Raw genomic sequence first — 19,180 nt, 5'->3', positions numbered from 1 at the left:
CTTCTGGGGCAAGGCCTGAGAACAAAGCTCTCCTAAGTGATGAGAGCTTATGGCTCCCTAGAACAGTTCCCAGGGAGTAAAGAGGTTAAGGAAGTGGCCAAATCCTGCCATTTTTCTTTAAAACATAACCATGAGGAAGGGTCATAAAGGGAATGTTAGTCACAAGCACAGTGACTTCAAACAGCAAAGAGTGAATTAATTTGTTCAAATCAACACTGCAATTAATTATATATTTGAGAAACAGTAAAGCTGGGATCAAAATATGTGTGAATACCTCTAGAGCCTGCTTTTGGAATTTTTCAATTTCCTGTCTCAATTTTTCCCTTTCTTTCTGTAAATCATTAAGCAACCCCTGAAGTTCCAGGGTTTGCTTGCTGCTCATCTGAAGCTGATTCTTTAGTTCAGCAATGGTGGCATTTTTCTCATCAACTTCATTTCTGACCATTCTGAGGTCATCGTACTCCAATCTAACATTTCGCAGCTCCTCCTCCAGTAACAAATGTTCCTTGGTAAGGTTCTCGGTGAGAGATTGAAGCCTTTCAATCTCTATTTTGCACTCATTCAAGGCTTTGCTTTTTTCCTCAGAGGTTTTCTGTAAGTGCTCATATCGTAGGTGAGCCTGTTTTAATTGCTCCTGTTCTTGGACCAACTGACGACGTAAAGCCTCAATATCAGACGTGTATTTTCTTAACTCCTCCATGTATCTTTGCTTCTCTCTCACATGACCATCTAATACTTCTCTTTGGTGTCTAAGATCATCTTCATTCCTCTTCTTTACAATAGATACTTCCTCTATCTGCTGTGTGAGATTAGTTATTTTAACCGATTGGTCTCTCAGAGATCTCCTCATGCCTTCTATTTCCTCCTCCAGTTTTTTCCTCCTGGATGTTTCCTCCATTAAATTTTTGTTCTGTCTGCAAAGCTCCTCCTCCAACTTATGTTTCTGGATCTGCAAGTCTTTTACAGTGCTCTGGAACTTTGCACTTTCTTGATCCCTGCCTTTTTTCTCTTGTGAAACTCTTTCATAGTCAATTTTCAGTCTGGCCAGTTCCTGCTCTTGGATTCTCAGTTTGTTAATTGTCTCAGTTGCACTCGTGTTCGCTTTCTGCAGGTCAAACTGGACTCTTTTCAACTGACTGTTCTCATCCTCCACTTCTTTCCTCTGACTTGTTTCTACATCCAACAACTTCCTCAGCCTTTCAATCTCTTTGTTTCTTTCCTTAATGGTTTTAGAAGCATCATCAAGTGACTGTTTGTACCGCATGCTTTCATCAGAGTGTCTCTGAATAACTTGTTTCAGCTCAATCTCCAGCTGCTGTTTCTTCTGAGAAAGCTCTGAGCCAGCTGCCTTCTGCTGCTGAGCATTCTCTTCTATTTTCCGCAGATTATCTGTTGTCTGACTTATCGTATTCTTCAGTCTCCTAATTTCCTCACACAAATTCCTATTTTCTCTCATGGCATTATCAAGCTGTGTTCTATAATTATTTGTCTCCTCTTCCTTTTGCATGGTGACCTGATGAATTGTGTTCTTTGTGATATTAATCTCAGTTTCATATTTGTTCTTTAAACTAATAATTTCCTCATCATAACTGTTTCTTACCTTAGCCAATTCATTTTCAAGTTCCCATCGGCTTTTAGCCTCTTCCTGAAGCTGAAGCTTTAGCCTTTCCAGCTCCTTAGTTTTATCCTGAATAGTTGAGGCAGCCTCCTCAAGAGCCTGCTTGTACCTTGAGTTGTCTTCCCCACGAAGCTGAATGATCTGTTTCAGCTCCAGCTCTAACTGGTGCTTCTGCTGTGACACCTCAGAACTGCAAGCCTTCTGCTGGAGAGCATCTTCCTCTGCCCTCCGCCGCTGGTCTGTTGTTTGCAGAATGGCATCGTTCAGCCTCACGATCTCATCCTTAAGGTCTCTGTTCTCTCTTGTCAGTCTGTCAACCTGGGCTCTGAGGCCTTTTGCATCATCATCTTTTTGTGCAGCTATCTGTTGGATTGTTGTCTTCTTAATATTAATTTCTGTTTCATACTTGTTCTTTAAATTACTCATCTCCTCGCTAAACTGGTTTCTTACCTTAGCCAGCTCATTTTCATACTCCCTCTTCCGTGTGCCTTCGTCCTGAAGAAGAACCCTTAATCTTTCTATCTCGTACTCCTTCTCCTTGATGACCTTCTCAGACTCTAACTTCTGCCAACCAAGGCTGTCTTTCTCATTTTGCCTTGTTTTTTGCAGTTGGTCATAGTCATTCTTCTGCTGCTCGTATCTATCCTCCAGCAACTTCCTTTTCCTTTTCTCATCTTCAGTCTCATAAGTCAACCTGGTTATTCTGTCATTGAGATCCTTTATTTGGGCATAGCATTTGTCTAGGTTTTGCTTAGCAGAATTTCCATCCATTTCAGCTTGTCTTTTCATTTCTTCCAAACTCATCAGCTTTGCCTTGAGCTGAGAAATGTCCATCTGGTACTTCTGCAGATTTTGCTCCAGGAATTTATGTTTGTTGCTTGTCTCTGAATTTGAATCCCTAGCAAGTCTGAGTTCCTCTTCCAGGAGTTCAATTTTGGTGTTTTTCATCTGCAACACGATGGCAGAAAAACAAACAGAAAAACTCCCATAAATATTTTGACAACTGTTTCAAAATCATCAAATGCAATAAAATATATGCTTTGACACTGACAACTTAAAAATGAATTTTTTCACTGCTTCAGTGAGCTCTAAACCCCCTTTTTCTTATTTAATGTCATCAAGACAAATTCTGGAATCTTTATTTATTCAGAAACCTTATTCAGAAATCAGCATATAATGACTTTCAGAGGGGAAAAGATACTTGATATGGGGAGGGAGGTGTGCTACTGATAGTAAAATGGGGTCTAGCAGAAGTTTGCCAGTGAAGTATGGAACTGTCACCTTTAGAACCTCCCCAGTTTTCAAACAGGTGAAAATCACATTCCATATATGCAACTTCTTTAATGGGCCTCTCTGTGTCACTGAGCTGTATCCAATCAGAAGTTGCTTCTTTCAAAACACTTTAGAATATGGTCTAAAACGAGGAGCCCTTGACCATGAGGAGCAAGTTTTCAGCACTGAGGTATCTGCACTGTCACTGAGGTCAAGGCTGGGATGGGCAGGGAAGGATCACTCATGTGCCTTGATGAGCACCTCCTTATTTACTAAGGAGACCAGTTCTCGACCTCACTTCACACACCACCTTGGAGGTCACTTTTTAATACACTGTACTCTTTCACAAAAGATGCATGACTCTGCTGATATGCCTCCTTTGTAACACACCTCTGAGTTCTGGATACAGTTTTGTGAGCTATTTTATACTGTACTTTCTGCCTCTGATTAGTGATAGCTTTCTAATCTGTGATGAAAATGAAATCTACAGAAAATAAAAGATTTAGAGTACCTTCAGATCCTCCATGCTCTTTAGCATTTCACTCAAGAATCTGTAATAATCTCCTGATCTTGTAAGAAGCTCTATATAGCGGGACTGAGCCTCATTAGCCTGGAAAAGAAACAGATTTGTTAGCAGCTTGTAATAGAGTTAGACATGAACATACCTATGTCCAGACCATTTAAAGGATTCCAATCTACTTGAGCAAACACATCACTTGACAAAGTAAAAAGCATATTCTACTCCTCACAAATTCACATGACTTTCTGAGGACCCTAAAAGTGTGAATTCTTCCTTACAAAAAATCCACACCTTTTTTTGGTTTTTCAGGATTGTTTGGCCCCCACTGCTGATGTGATATCAAATTCAAGCCTTCATCCCCTGGTTCATCATGCTCTTCCTGTCTGACAGTCACAAGTAACCCAAGATAAATTTTTAATAGCAGTTAATTCCCAGGCTGAAAGTGACTAAACCACTTGGGGCAAGAATCTACCTTTCTCACAGTATGTATGCAGTGGACACTGCATAGGAATGAGATAAATTCCTGAGGGCTAATCTAATGTCTGAACAAGCTCAGGTCTGATTTTACAGCACAATGAATATTCTGCACTAATTCCTTGTGCTTGCGTGCTTAGTGCACATTACCAGTGACAGTGCTAAGCGTTAGAATACAGCTGGGTATGACTCACAAGGGCTCACACAGACAAACAAATGCATTCAGAAGATTGAAGGGGAGGAAAGAAAGGTACCTCTTGTAGAATTAGGACTGCAGGAGACTGAACCACACTCTTCTTGATAGGTATGTTGAGCAATGTTTCTAATCCCGAACTATAGGAAGCAACCTGTAGTTCATAATCCTGAAAAATAAGACAAAAAGCAAGACCCATTTAGAAACTGCCAAAGAATTCTCTGTGAAAGTATTTCAGAAAATGCAAGTTTTTGGGGTTATTTGCCTTTGTTTCCTTAATGAAAAGCTACATTTTCCCCTTGTTTATATTTCGGACCATGTAGAGATGATCCTCTGTCATAAACAGAAGCTCATCAGTTCAAGTATCCCTGTGGAGATTCATGGAGGAGAATGACAAGGGAAAAAGAGGAAAAACATTTTATAAAAACAAGACAACGTTTCTGTAAGTTGAGGGCTACACGGAACTGAAAAAGATTCATGGGAGTAACTAGTCTAAGTACTGTTATCCACCTAAACTTCATCAGAAATAAGTCTCTCTTGTATCACATAGCCATGTCACATATATAGCGAAATCTTTGTCACAGAGAGTAAGACTGAGCTGGAGAAAGCACAGATATGAAGGTGACATAAAAATTCAAGGACCACAAAACCATTCCCTTTGTACGTTATTGGTTTTCATGACTATTGCACACCATTTCTCCTGCTAATCTGCATTTGTCTTGCCTCCTAGATCAGATCCTAATCAGACCTAATTTGTTAAGGACCAATCTATTCTTGACTTCCTTATGTTTTTTAACACATGAACTGGAAAATTTGGTCTGGCTAGAAGGAGGCTTTGATTCACCTGAAGAGAAGCTCTCACTGGTATCTGCTGCATGATCCCATAGTCTTCAGTTGGCAAGTACACAAATTGCTTTCATTGTGTTTTGTACTCAGAAGTACTTCACCCCAGCAATTTCTGTACACACACATCAGGGAGCTGGCTTTTCACCCGTCAGCAGAGCAGAGACAATGGGATGTTCCTGACCATGAAACACCACACCCCACAAAAATGCTGAGATCCGAGTACCTTAATTGCAGCTGAGCACTGATCTGCATGCTTGAGAAGCTCCTCAACTTTGTCTCGCTTCCCACAGATTTCACTGTGCAAGTTCTGCCAAGAAAAAAGTGAGCTGTGAAACACTCCTGCAAGATTTACCAGTATTTCCTCCTGTACACGCTGCCTCCATCAGAAAGCACCTGCAGCAGGAGACTACTGCAGCCCTGAGGCTGAGACCTGAAATGACCTGTACCTGGGCAGTTTTTACAACAGCAAGCTCTTTGGGCATGAGAAGGTTTTTCTCAGAGAGAATGCTCAGCAACTGAAAAACCTCTAGCGCTGGGAAGGCAGAGTTCCTTGACTTTGGCTTAGATGTATTTACTTGATTTTTATTTTTGTGCTGTAATTTGTCCCATAAGTTGCACCATCTTACAGTCCCTTGAATTAATTCAAAGCTGATGTGTAAAAGTGTCAGTGAATGTGTAGGAGCCAAATGCAGTCTTGTTCATAATCTGTTGCAGTGCTGACAGAAAGTAATGAGGACAATAATATTTCCTCCCTCCTGCCTTCTACATATGTGGTGCTTTTTGGTAGCTTGCATACTTTATAATTCAAAACAGGTCACTGTATTGCAGACTGTGTTGATCCTGATATTTTCTGAATAGCAGAACAATTCAAATCCAAATAGTTGAAGACAACTCATTCAGGTGCTGCATACCTTCTGATCATGTAGGTATCTCATGATAGTGTTGGAATCACACAGCTTCATGGACTCAATAGCATCCTGCCGGCGCTTGGCATCGCACATCCACTTGCAAAGAGCCTGGTATAGATCTCGGTAGGTTTTCAGCTGTTTGATCTGCCTTTCTAAATCCCATGACCTAGAGAAAAAAAGGGAAAAACCTATCAAAATGGAAATTCTCAAAGTGCATTCTCTTTCTCTCTTTACACAGTTTTTAGAAATAAGACACAAATAAACTTACATTAAACTATGGGAAGCTCTGAAAAGGAGATTCTGAACAAAAATTTTAAATAGATGAGCATTGCACTCACTATTAAACACCCAATATGGGGTTTTAATACCTCACTTTTGAGTAAGACTGTAATACACAGGGGTTCAGCCTTCCTGTCAAAGTGAGGAATAAATAAAATTTGCAATGATAAAAATCAAGTTTGCTGACTTCAGTACTCTTGTTCTCAATTTTCACTGAAGAACCAGCAACCAGTTAGGACCACATTTTGTCCTCAAATATAAAAAAAAATAAAACAAAACACAACAAGCCATACCCCAACCTCCACCTCTCCCCCTCAAACAATCAGAATATGCCTTCTTTTCACAATCCAGATTCAAGGTTCAATTTTGTTACTTAATTCTTAGTGTTACTTTTTTAACCCTCAAGTACAGGGTGTTGAGGAATGAGCATGGTTGCTTTTTTGAGGAGGAAAATGCTGACTGGAAGTACTTATTCCAAGAACATTAGCAAGAATTAATTTATTTTTTTTTAGCAATTCTTTAGCACATAGGTTAGACATTTGCATGGCTAACTACATTTTTCTGCTTGGTCTTACACAATTCCCTTTGAAGTATATCCAACCTATTCACAATAGCTCAAGTCTTATTGCCCTGAAGTCACCATTTGTCCTTTGGAAGCAAAGATTATTGCACATCAGGTCTTTTAGAATTCACTGCTAAGATGATCTTGGTTGCAATAGCAATAAGGAAAATGCTCTGAAAACACGAACAAACCTGTTATCTATCTGCTTATCAGCCCTCTGCCAGCGGTCGATTAGCTGGGTGACTTTGTCACAGTACTTTCCAATGTCCATGTCATACAGGGTGTATGACTGGCAAGACTGTGAGTGAATCTGAATTGTTCTCTGCAGCTCATTTTCCAAGGTATTCAGTAATGACTTCTTCATATTTAGGTCTGCTTTCATTTTCTGGAGATAAAACCAAAATGTTGTCATTTAATTTATTCTTGAGAACATACCGATACTTAACCAATTTAACAGCATGCACGGTAAGTTGGGATCTAAGTATGTTGCTTTTAACTCAGTAAGGTATGTACAGTGATGTCAGCTGGACCTAAACTATTTAAAATGAAACACCTATTTTGGTAAACAGCTCAGCTTAAAAATGTGTTTAAAGTTAGACTAAATAATTTGCTAAACCAAAGCCCTCTGCTATTATATTCTGAAGCCAACATTTCAGTTTCTCAGAACTATGCAGAGTGGTTACCAGAGCAGAACAAGAGCCTTGCTTGTTCCTAAAAACAACTAACTAGAAAATTTCACTGAAGTATAAAAGATTCCTGCACTTGCAGCAGCTGTGGAATCAAGCCTCAGGAGTGACATATCCAGTTTTTAAACACCTAAAAATCTGCACTTTTTTTTTTTTTTGCCATTTTTTCCTAGTTACATTTTTATAAACATCTTCCATGGAGATGTTTCTTCACACACACACTTGTTTAGGTACACATACCTGCATATACTGTGGGCATCACCAAATGTAATATACAGCACAGGCTATATATAAGGTCTGCCTTGCATCCCCAGTCACAGGGATAGCTACAGCCTTCAGTGATATGCTCAAGCTTTTTTTTTTTGGGGGGGTTTTTTTGGTTTTTTTGGGCTGGTTTTTTTTTTTTTTTGTGTGTAACTCAAATTTACACCAGCTAAGAATAACTCCCAGCTGCATGGAAGCTCTCTGTAACCCATTTCTGTACACTATTATCTGTGTTTATCACTAGTGAACGTAGATTTGAAGGCAGTATCTCCTTTCTTGCATGTAGTCTTGTTAATTGCCCTTGTTGTTCTCTAGGTGAAACATGTAAATTTGAGTGTTATTGAGTGTCCTGTTTTGCTGCAGTCTATGTCAAATCTTAGAGTGAAAAGTATTCAGCCTGTACAAGGGGAAAAGGGAAATAACTGCTTTGCTGAGCACAAAGCTGTCTTGCAGATCCAGTCTTTTATCCGGCTTTATCTGCTGGTCCTTTTGTGCACTGAATGCATTTGGAAGAACAAAAACTCATTCATTATTTTCTGTTCTTACCTGTAGTAGGGAAAAAGTGTGTAGGTGGTGCAAATGGAGCACAACCCAATTACCTTTTTGTCATGTCAAATGAGAGATACAGAAACCTTCCAAACAGCTGGGGGAACAGCAACAACCAGGGGGTGGAAGAAGTAATAACCTGTACGTTACTTTCAATAATTTCATAGAATCACAGTTTCCTGAGTTGGAAATGACCCACAAGGATCATTGAATCCAACTCCTGGCCTTGCACAGTACACCCTAAGAGTCACACTACATGCCTGACAGCACTGCCCAAATCCTTCTCGAACTCTGTCAGGCTTGGTGCTGTGACCACTTCCCTGGGGAGCCAGTTCCAGTGCCCAGCCCACTCCTGGATGAAGAATCTTTTCCTGATATCCAACCTAAACTTCCCCTGACACTGCTCCTTTCTGTTCCCTTAGGTCCTGTCACTGGTCACCACAGAGAAGAGATCAAAGTCTGCCCCTCCTCTTCCCCTTTTGAACGAGCTGTAACTGCAACAAGGTCTCCCCTCAGCCTTTTCTTTTCCAGGCCCAATTGACCAAGTGACCTCAGCCACTCTTCATACAGCTTCCTCAAAGCCCTTCACAATTCTCACAGCCCTCCTTTGGTATATTTTTTATCTTGTGGCACCCAAAACTGAACACAGGACTCAAGGGGAGGCTGCACCAGTGCAGAGCAGGACAATCCCCTCCCTGAACCAGCCAGCAAGAATGTGCCTGATTTACAAAACATTGTATGTCTATACATAAAACACAACAGGATCAGCATTTCTATCTCCTGTGGTTTTGGAAGGGTTTCCCCCAGCTCAATAGATCAGTGCTGGCATGACAGATTTTGTTTTGCTGTGCCCTTGGGTTTCGGCCCCTCACCTTCAGACAAGCCCGATAAGCCTCCACTTTATCAAGATCCAGAGGAACAGTCTCTTCTTCAGACAGCCTGACTTCAAAAACTCTGATCACATCTTCTGTTTGCAGAATAACCTGGAGCAGACACCTCAGCGCATTCAAGCTAAAATAAATGATACAAGGCAAATCCATTATAAGGAAGAGTAAGGAAGGACTAAGGACTAATCCATTATATATAAGGACTAAGGAAGGAATAGTAATATTTTTAATGAATTGCAGATGATTGGCTAAAGAGAATAGGTAACACAAGAAATTTCTGTGATACCCACTCTTCCCACCTTCTTTTTTAAAGTGCTCCAGAAAAGAGAAGAAATTCATGTGTTTGTATGTACATAAATGCATGTACACAATTTGCAGAGAATCTGTAATTTTACACTACTGGTAACAAAAGGCAGCTTTCTGTACTATGAATTATGGGAGATTGTGAATATTCATTGCAAAAGCCTGAATTTACTTACCTGTCTAAGTAGCCAGCAGAAACACCATTAATATTTTCCAGTTTTTGAAAGAGGGCATTTATCTCTGATTGCAAGTACACATACTTCTCACAGCCTCTGAAGTTAGGCAGCAAGTCCTTATGCTTATTGAGGGTTTCAGCCATTATTTGAGAGTCGTTCTGCACACCCTAAGGAAAAAGAGAATGCCTGGTTTACACATTTTTGGTTAGCTGAATGATCATTCTATTCTATATTCACATGGAATTGGTCTCCTTGTCCAACCAGCCTGCTCTTACATAACCAGCTTGACTGAGGACTGAAGAAGTGGCTGAGCTTGCTTTCTTCAAGGCAAGCACTACTAAGCAGTTTCTTTTTTGTCCACAATAGGTCATATGTCTTCTTAAGCATCTACACTCCAAAACTCAGCTCTGACATGCCAAGGTCCTTCTGCTTTTGAGACCTTTGCCACCTCATTGCCCCATGGGAATTTCTCAGATGCCAAACCTGTTACCGTTTTGTACCAATCTTCCCTTCATGGTCTTCTACAAATCCAAAGAGCTAGGAGAGGGATAGTAAGTCTCGTTTATCCAGTCTGTATCCCACAGACAGCACTTTACAGGTAGGTGGGTTAAGTGAAGTCCTTGGAAAAGGATTTTAATGGCACTTTACTCTGGATGAGGTGTAACATGAACTCACAGAGATCTGACATCAGTCCTTCTGTATTCCTTGCCTTGCAGAATTTGATTTCTAAAATTCAAGAGTCAACTTCCTCTACTTGGAAGGCAAATTCTAATTCAAATCAATATGGTTAGCCCCCAACTGAGATTATTCTGCACAGGATGTGTGTCTTTCCCAGCTGATCATAAAAAGAACTGCAGCACAGAGTCATACAGAGCTTGAGATGCTCAAAGACGAACATCCACAGTTACCTCTAAGTCCTTTATTCTGGCTGAAAAGTCGTGCATAGCCCCTTGATCCACTCCAAGAGGAGCTCTTTGAACCATCTGAATCTCAGCAGCTTCAATCTGACGCCGAAGTTTCTGAAGCTCCATCAGCAGCCAGGCCTCCTGCTTCTCATACTCTCGGTTTCTTTCATTAACGATTATGGTGTTTGAGGAACCCACAGGGCAGCACTCAGTTGGGACCACTGAAATGGTAAAATGAATTGGGTAAGCATCAACTGACAGAGAACTGAGCAGGAACATGTAGGAAGCCAAGGCAGTGTCCAAGTGATCCGAGCACTGAGCTGACCTGTAGAATTGAGAATAGATGGAAGATCTGGGCCCTTAGGCAGCTGTTTCAGGGAATGAGATCTCTCCTTCACAAAAATAAAAACTTGCTTCCTAAAATGCAGCAGTGAGATTTAGCTTCCTAATAACAGAAAATGTATCAGATGGACTAAATTCCTCTCATTCTCTCAGCAAGTTCCATGAATTTTAGAGCACTATTCCCAGACTCCCATCAAAGGAAGAAGCCATGCACTCCCCTGTGCATGGCCAGTTTTGTTCTGTTGCGAGACAGCAGAACAGCTCTTGAACATATTCCTATTCATATGTTGAAGAGAACATTTCCACATAAAAGAATGCACAACTGGCCACCTCTGGCACAAAGAAACCCCAGCAATCCAAACTCTGCAAAAGCCAGGATGACAACAAACCTGTTTGTGGTGGTCGTGGTTGATTAGGCAGTTGTATGATCAAGGTTTGGTAGTGCTTCTGAGCATCAGTGAACTGAGTCTGGATCTTTCGTTTGTCTTCATCACCAAACATCTCTGAGCCTTGGCTATTTCTGAGGAATTCTTGATAATGGATCTCCAGGTCAGTTATTATTTTTTGGTAATCTTCCTTACGCATTGTTTTCAGCTGAAATAAAGAAGGGAATTTTGAAATAAAAGGAAAAAAAAGCAATTGGGGAAGTTTTATGACTAGTTAATCAATAGGGAACAAACTAATAAACCTATAAAAAAACCAAAGTAATCACACTTAAGAATAAATCCTAACTAGGCTGCCTCTAAAAGTATGGTGCTAAGAGTACCATCTGAGTTAAGCTATCCTTGTTACCATCATTTCATATCTTAACAGCAGTTTGAAATTCTACCTCTTACTCTGTTTATCCATGCCCCTGTACAGTGGGAGCTAATACAGCAAGCATGTAATAAATTCCCTTAGCTAATCTTCCTGCTTATCTGTTTCTCCTTTAATAAAATTACAACTCCCATATGTGTGAGTTTCTGTGCAACCTAGCAAAAGGAAGGCCTGTGGTTTTGTAGAACATAAATCTGCACAGGATACAGCAGGGTCTGCTTGGGACAACAGACATCAGGTCATGGATGTCTCTGGTCTGCAGGCAAGGCCAGCTGGTGTTTTACCTTGGCAATAGTCATGGCTCTGATTTTCTCAATGTCAATCATGCAGTAATGCCAGGACACCAGGCTCTTCATGTTGATATACAGCTGGTTCCACAACGCTAAAATAGCTTCATAGTATTGCTCAATTCTGGTATGAAGAAAAAAAAAGCACGATCAAAATGCATCTGTCCTTGTAGCACAGCTACAAAACATCCCAAGAAACATCCACCAGATGTGGAGCGTGTTAAGGCTCGTTCTCTACTTGAAAAAATCTTGGCAATCAATTTATACATGACTTTCATTAGTACAGATGAGAAAAACTGCGTAGACTTTAACTTTTAAACATTTCTAGGTCCCAACCTAGATCCCAGCAAGTTTCACTGAAGTGAGTTTCCTCAAGTCAAGGGTCTAGTCCTTAATCCCCCACCTTTAGGGGCAGGGGGAGAGCACTCTGAGCGAGGCACAGAACATATTTTGGGACTGGCTGCTATTTTGAGTAAACTCTAACCCCAGTGGCAAGCGTCCAAACTCAGGCAGCAACTCACTTGGTAGCAAGATCCACTGCCAATGGATTGGGGGGTGGGATGATAAGGCTGACAGATGGCACCAGCATATCCACTCCTCCGGGGCCGGTCACCAGCCACTTGCTGCGCTCGTTGTTGTCCTTCAGGATACACTCATCGCCTTTGCGCACCGTTTTCTGCAGGGGATGCAGAACAGGGTTCTTCCTTAGTGAACTGAGGGGGGCTTCCAGGAGAGACAGACAAGGGAGATGCACCTAGATTACAGGAGTTCTTCCCAGCTGGTCTGGGTGTGCATCTCAGCTTCACATTGGGGCAACAGATCAGTACAGATCAACCCCTTCTCCCTGAACCTGGTTTCCATGTGAAGAAAACCCAAAAAAGCCCAAGGGTGAGTCAGACAACCCCAGAGCGCTAGATCATCAGACCAGGGGTTTGCCCCAACAAAGACTGAATGTGGACACATGGCCTGGTAAGTTAGGCAACCACGCATGGCTTTCAGCCAGTGAGCTGAAGGCATGAGGACATTCAGTGCTGCATCCATATTTGCAAAGGGACTGGGAGTGAGCATGGCAGAGCCAGATTCACCAGCTCCAACTGCGAGAAATCCTGACACCGGGCAGCCACAGGTGTGGCCATGGCGCAGGAAAAAGCACATAAGCAGAAAGCACATCTAAATTTGTTGTTAAGGAAAAAAACCCTGAAATAAACCCAAGCAGCCTCAGTACTGAGGAGGAAGAAAAAACATAATTCATTTCATAGCCCGTCCAGAAAAAGGGGAATACCAATTAATAACTGTATATTCCTCACTTTGTTAGTTTAATTGTTCACCTAAGGATCCAGAGAGGCACTGGAAAGGTGAGCAATCAAAAAAAAAAAAAGTGTCAATGCTGAGAGGCATCTATACAACAATTTCAACCTTATTATCAACAAGACTTTTATGTTCTAATTTGAAATATGAGTATTAATGCTATTTAATAGATTAATAATAGTAATTTTGACTAGATTTATTAACCAGTAAGAACCTACTTGTTTATTCATAGTGTCAAGAAAGGCAGAGCTTCTTCTGTCAAAGAAATTCAAGCTGACCAAAAGCAGATAAAGGGGTTATACCTATCAGCTCAATGTTCTGCTTACTAAGTAATTTGCATATGTTCTAGTTCACACATGCTCATTCTCGGCCAAAAAGGGATACAATACCAGATCCTGTTTGTAGTCACACAGAGCCTTGAGGATAATGGGCTTGTTACTTCGATAGTCTGGGTTACGTGGCTTCAGCTGCACAATCTTCCTGGATTTATTCACCAAACTCTGCACTTGCCTCTTGTATTCAAGAATTCTCTCTCGTTCATTCTGAAAAGATTAATTATGTGTTACAAATTTATTCTAAAAAGAAAAGGCATCTAGTTCCCTCTGTTTTATTAAGAGAAGGACTACATCTGGAACTTATAGCAGGCAAAACTTTAGCTCCAATGGGATGAGTCTTTGGCCTACAATGTAGAACTGCAGTTTTAAAAAGAGCTGAGAAACATCTAAGTATCTTTACAGCTCTGGCAAGATGCAAAGTTTGCAAAATTTGCATAGCAGGTTTTTCATACAGATCTTCAATGTGGTTAGAGTGGTGTTTAAGAAACACAGGCATAAATTGAAAAAATCTAACAAAACGAATGCTAACAAAAAAAGGCTACAATACACTTTCAAACCTGACTTCATCAATTGGCCTTTTACACCACTGACCATTTTTTCTCCAATTTGGGACTGTAGTGCTTAACTCGTGATAAGAAGACAGCTAAAAAAGCTGACTTCTATCCTTTCAAAGAGACTGCGGTGATAGTGACATGATGAATCATTTATCAAGTGCATTTATCCTTTGAGGCAAAATCCATTCTACCTCATAAGAATAAAAGTATTTCTTTTTTTTTTTCATTTGTTGGCATGTCAGAAAATTGGGGATTTGTTGGACTCATTCCAGACTTAAAAACATAATGGTCTCAAGTTCATACACTACTGTATTTAAACACTGCAGTGCACTTGGGTTTACATTTGGTATCTAAAGAGGGCAGCTGGTTTCCCAGAAAAGCAGAACATAACCTGTCAGGCAAGAGCGACAGTACCTCCAGCTCTTTGATCTGTTCCAGCAAAGTCTGCAGTGACATGCTCTTATCACAGATGAACTTCTTTCTGATAGAGTCTTGTAAGTTTTTCAGGTAGCACTCTGTGGCTTGGGCCTCTTCAAAGAACTGCGGGAGAAAAGTTGTGAATTTGACTGTGTGTAGCTCTTAAAAATGTCTGCTAAAAATTGATGGACTCCTTTAATGAGAAATCCCAGTTCACCTCTGGCACAATGGTAGCATTCATAACATTGCAACAGTGTGCTATAATAAATATATGTGTGCACAATAACTATATCTTTGATGGGATTCACACATTTTTAAAAGTAGTGTGAATTCTCCACATCACTACTCACCTGAAAGTAAGCTGCATTCTCCTTCAGATGAACATCAATACATTTGGTGATCTGAAGAATCCAGCTCCACTGAGTTTGCAATGTATCCATGTAGGCCTAAGAAAAAACAGTAAGATACACAGTTCAGGCCACCACACTGATCTCTCTCCCACATCTAGACTCAAGCAAAATTATCTACACTCCACACAAATGCAAATGAAAAATCTGCTAAAACAAATTCATGGACACCAGAACGATGTCATTCATGCAAATGGTTTCACAACTTCTAAGCATCCACCTAACTGAAACGAGTTAAATACCCGCTTGTGAGACACAAAGAGAAATCTGTGTGTGACCTGAATTTGTTTGACCAACAAAAAGCCCCAGGTGTGTTAACAAAAAGGGGCAAAATGAGCAAACAGTAGTACAAATAAAGTATTTCAGCTGCAAATGGCCATGTTCTCATTCTTTCAGGGAACACCTCCAAACATGATATTTTATGCTGGTTGTTTTTAGATTCAAAACCTCAAGCAGCTATGGATACTCTTTAAAAAATTACACACAACTTTCACTTCACTGCTGGAGCTTAAAAGAATCTTTCTTTTGAGAGAGAAACTGACTACAGGAGAAATAGGATTTTACACAATATGATAACAGTTAACCAAGTAAACATACTGAAAGGCAGAAAGGATTTTTTTTCCTTTTAGCCTCTTCAGTTGCAGAGTTCTTATGCACTCTTGAAACTGCAACAACTACAGCATCTCCTAATAAAAAGTCCAAATTGTTGCAGCCTCTTTAATTAAAAAGTAAGTGTACACCAAGCTGTGGAAGCAAAAGTGTCTTGGCTAAGCCATAGAAAGACACTATGAATTTCAGCTGCAGAAAGTATTTGCACTTGGATTAAACATAAACCCTCAACAAAAGGTGTGGCTTTTTTCAAAACATGCCTACTAAGACAGCAGAACAGCAATTACATGTCTTCCTATCATAAATTCTTCTGCACTGTAGTCAGCACAATCAAGATACAGCAATTTCAACACACTCAGATAAAGCCCTAAGCTTAGATTTCATTTTTACTTGCATCTATGCAGTTGTTAATGGCCAGGTTTGTAGAGGAAAGTAGTAAGATTTATTAGAGCAGCCCATAAAGCTGGGTAAAATGGACATGATTTTGGGCAGGCGAACCCTTCTTGAGCCCAAATGCAGCACTTTGTATGCGAACTTTCACCGAGAACTTTTCCCACGTAGCAACTAAAGGAGCAAGTGAAATCACACAAAGTCTAACTCACCTCGATTTTGTCTGAAGCAGGATGCTGATTGAGCACGAGCTGGTCACTTTCTTGCTTTAGCTTGTTGAGTTCTTTTTCTTTAACCTCCAGTTCACTCATACGTTTCTAAATAACCAAAACATAGCATTAAACTAAGGTACACTGCACAGGTAGAACAGTGCTTTCATTTGCTTAAAACTTCCCAGATAGTTTTGATAATATAAAATTATCCCCTCTAACACTATAAAGTATTTCCATTAGGTGTATTGAAGTTAATTATGAAGGGACTAGAATCAAAGAAGGTGCAATGATCTCAATTCTAGTCTCTAGGCTTGCTGTTTCAGAGAGCAAAGCACATTACGTTCTGCCCTTCTTAAGAACGATGGAAGCAAAAACGACTGCATCTTGCAACTGAACTAAAAAACAGGCACTTCCATAATAGTGTGAACTTTCATTCCTTTTTCAATTTGGTGATCAGCACCAATACTGGTTAAACAAACACACATGCTCCACTTCCCTACACACCCACAGACGACAAGGAGCAGGGCAAACTACATCTGACTGTGCACGCAATGTGCTGCTGGCAGAACCATCAGAGGAAGAGAGCACAGCTCTACTTCCTGGTGACAGACAATCAGGGCTGAATACAGGGACCTCTGACCCCTGCACAGTCCCAACAGGGAGAATTAAAATTGCTTGATTCAAGTCCCTTAGTCTGGCATGCCAGCACAATGACTGTGTGCACAAGCCGTAGGTGATCACCGGTCTGTAGTGGACTGTACCAAGAAGGCCACATTCCAAGGTCAAAATAAACTATGAGAACTCTCTGAACGGGAGCAAAATCCTCCAAAAAAATGTCCTGTCCTGACTCAAAAGGTTATGACATAGTACTTCATTGAAAACTGTTGATAAAAAAACCCAGGAATTTCAAGAGAGTGAAGAAACCCCCTGTGATAAGCCTTTCCAAGAGAGGCTGTTTCTCCCTGACTATTCCAAGAAAGGGCTGATGGAAAGCACAGGGAAGTTGAGCTATCTTACAGAGAAAGATTCCTGCTTCCTGGCAATATCAGTGTTCCTGTCACTCCAGTCGTAGAGGAGCTCCTCTTCCTCACAGTCATTGATCCACATGATCTCTCTGCTGGTGGCCTGGATGAGGTTCTGGAATTGGCGAAGCTGATCCATTCTCTCAAAGGAATATTTCTGCAAGGAAGTACAGAAATGAGAAGTCATAAACATATAAATGCCTGAGCTGGGTGGAGAAAGGGAAGCTAAGAGCACAGCATGGCTTTTGCCTTTTTTTTTTTTTTTTTTGGTTGGTTGGTTGGTTTTGGCAGGTTTTTTTGGGTTTTTGGGGGTTTTGTTTGGTTGTTTTTTTGTTTTGGGTTTTTTTTTAAGTAAAATAACAATAAAACCCACATGTCTGTAAAACCTGTTGGCAATGGACAGCAGATGTACCTTCCCAAAGTTATTTCTAACACACGTGTAGCAGACATGTAGGAAGGCAAGCAAAAGGCATGGGGGGAAGTACAAGAAATTCTTGAACATTTAACATCCTTTTGCTTGCATTTTCTGCTCACAGTACATCCTTGATGTTATAGCAGCATCTTTTGCACAGTTGACACTTCAAGATTCTTTGTCTTCATATCATAATACACGTCCTGTTACTTGAAATCAGGTTGACAGGAATCATATTCTGATCCCAAGTGTTAAATAAACCATTTGCACAAGATTCTCACTGTGTTTTACATGAAGACCCACAGCAGGGAAGATGCACAGCCCTGCACAGAATTTGGTTGGTTCTAGTTCCTCCTTTGAATAACTTTTTAAGCTTCATATAGAGCCTAATTTCATCACTTCATTTGCTCCCATTAAGGAGGTAGAGGTCTAGTCTTCACCTGCTTAGTGACCAACTCCCTTCACTGGGTGCAAACTAGAAACTTCCTTGTGAGAACAAGTCAATTATACAGCAGGCATTGCATTAATCTCAAGTCCATGACTCAAAACGAACCTTTCAGAAACTACAAAGCACCTTCAGTTTACTGCTGAGTAGATTTACTTCAATGTGCATCTGTCACTCTGTCAAAACCTGAAGCATCCCTTGACAATCACACAGGTGTTAACAAAGCAAACGGGGGCTCAGAAATTACCACATCCCTTGCTTACCAGCAGGCCTTCATATTCTTCCTCCAGCTGATGAACTGCAGCCTTCTCCCGCTGGAACAGAGACAGCAAACACTTAGTGAGCCTTTTACAAGTTGCCTATTTGCTGCTATTTCCTTTACAGAGTCAATATCATAATAATTGCAGGTGGCAACATGCAAATGCCTGCAAGAGACATCTGTCAATAGCAGATTTGCTCCACTGGATGACTCAGGAAGTACAAAACCAAGGCTTGGACAAACTTATTACTCTCAGGGATGCTTGGTATGTATATCCAAGCCTGCACATAATCTGTAACACCAAAGCAACACTCAAAACTGGGTTTCTTTCTGCACCAAAACCCCTGCACCAGTTTGTCCTAGAGCAAGCTTTGGAGATTGTGAACTAGTATACATTACAATGTGAGCAGACAGCTCCAGTCTTCATCCCCATTTCTATGGCTGGGAACCTGCCCAGCCTTGGAACTGGTATTGCACAGGGCAGACTATCACCTTTCCTATTTGAAACAGAAGGCAAAAGGGAGCAAAATCCTTTCTACTCTTCAGCTTGGTTGAGAGATCAGGGCTCCAGAACAGACTACCTTTTCTTTAGATTGAACTCTGTCCTGCCAATTAAGAGGAAAGATGAATGGAAATTAAATAAGTCTCCTCTCTCCGATACCTAACTGTTAGTCTGATAGGAGAATAAGTTAACACAGTATTTTCAGTCACTTCTCTATTCCAATCACAAAATTCAGAGGGCAACAGAAGTCTCAGAGGAAAAAAAGAAAGAAAAATAATATCAACACATAAGAAAAGCTTTAATCTTAGCCCAGATTTCGGGCATTTTTCACAGAAAAAAACTGATGACTCAAGGCTGCATCTGAGCACCCACCTTATTCTTTCACTTTCTTGTTTAATATACTGAGATAGCAAGTGAGAATAAT

General features: G+C 40.6%; 1 protein-coding gene across 2 annotated transcripts in view; it reads right to left on the bottom strand.

The window, feature by feature from the left end:
• Positions 1–19,180, bottom strand: part of DSP (desmoplakin) — a 51,660-nt gene that overhangs the window by 5,142 nt on the left and 27,338 nt on the right. For both annotated transcript variants that reach the window (XM_084221474.1, XM_084221473.1), the window contains exons 6-23: positions 18,259–18,309; positions 17,134–17,295; positions 16,117–16,221; positions 14,849–14,944; positions 14,496–14,621; positions 13,582–13,734; positions 12,406–12,560; positions 11,882–12,008; positions 11,171–11,375; positions 10,443–10,660; positions 9,535–9,701; positions 9,041–9,179; positions 6,864–7,057; positions 5,835–5,997; positions 5,147–5,230; positions 4,139–4,246; positions 3,402–3,500; positions 275–2,566 (exon numbers count right to left, since the gene is read on the bottom strand). In XM_084221474.1, coding sequence (XP_084077600.1) covers positions 275–2,566; positions 3,402–3,500; positions 4,139–4,246; positions 5,147–5,230; positions 5,835–5,997; positions 6,864–7,057; positions 9,041–9,179; positions 9,535–9,701; positions 10,443–10,660; positions 11,171–11,375; positions 11,882–12,008; positions 12,406–12,560; positions 13,582–13,734; positions 14,496–14,621; positions 14,849–14,944; positions 16,117–16,221; positions 17,134–17,295; positions 18,259–18,309 — 4,644 coding nt within the window. The remainder of the gene's footprint in view (positions 1–274; positions 2,567–3,401; positions 3,501–4,138; positions 4,247–5,146; positions 5,231–5,834; positions 5,998–6,863; positions 7,058–9,040; positions 9,180–9,534; positions 9,702–10,442; positions 10,661–11,170; positions 11,376–11,881; positions 12,009–12,405; positions 12,561–13,581; positions 13,735–14,495; positions 14,622–14,848; positions 14,945–16,116; positions 16,222–17,133; positions 17,296–18,258; positions 18,310–19,180) is intronic.

Source organism: Fringilla coelebs, assembly GCF_963513975.1.
Source record: "Fringilla coelebs genome assembly, chromosome: 1".
NCBI classification, from domain to species: Eukaryota; Metazoa; Chordata; class Aves; order Passeriformes; family Fringillidae; genus Fringilla; species Fringilla coelebs.
Note: the sequence above shows the minus strand (reverse complement) of the source record. Positions and strands in the feature narration are given on the sequence as shown.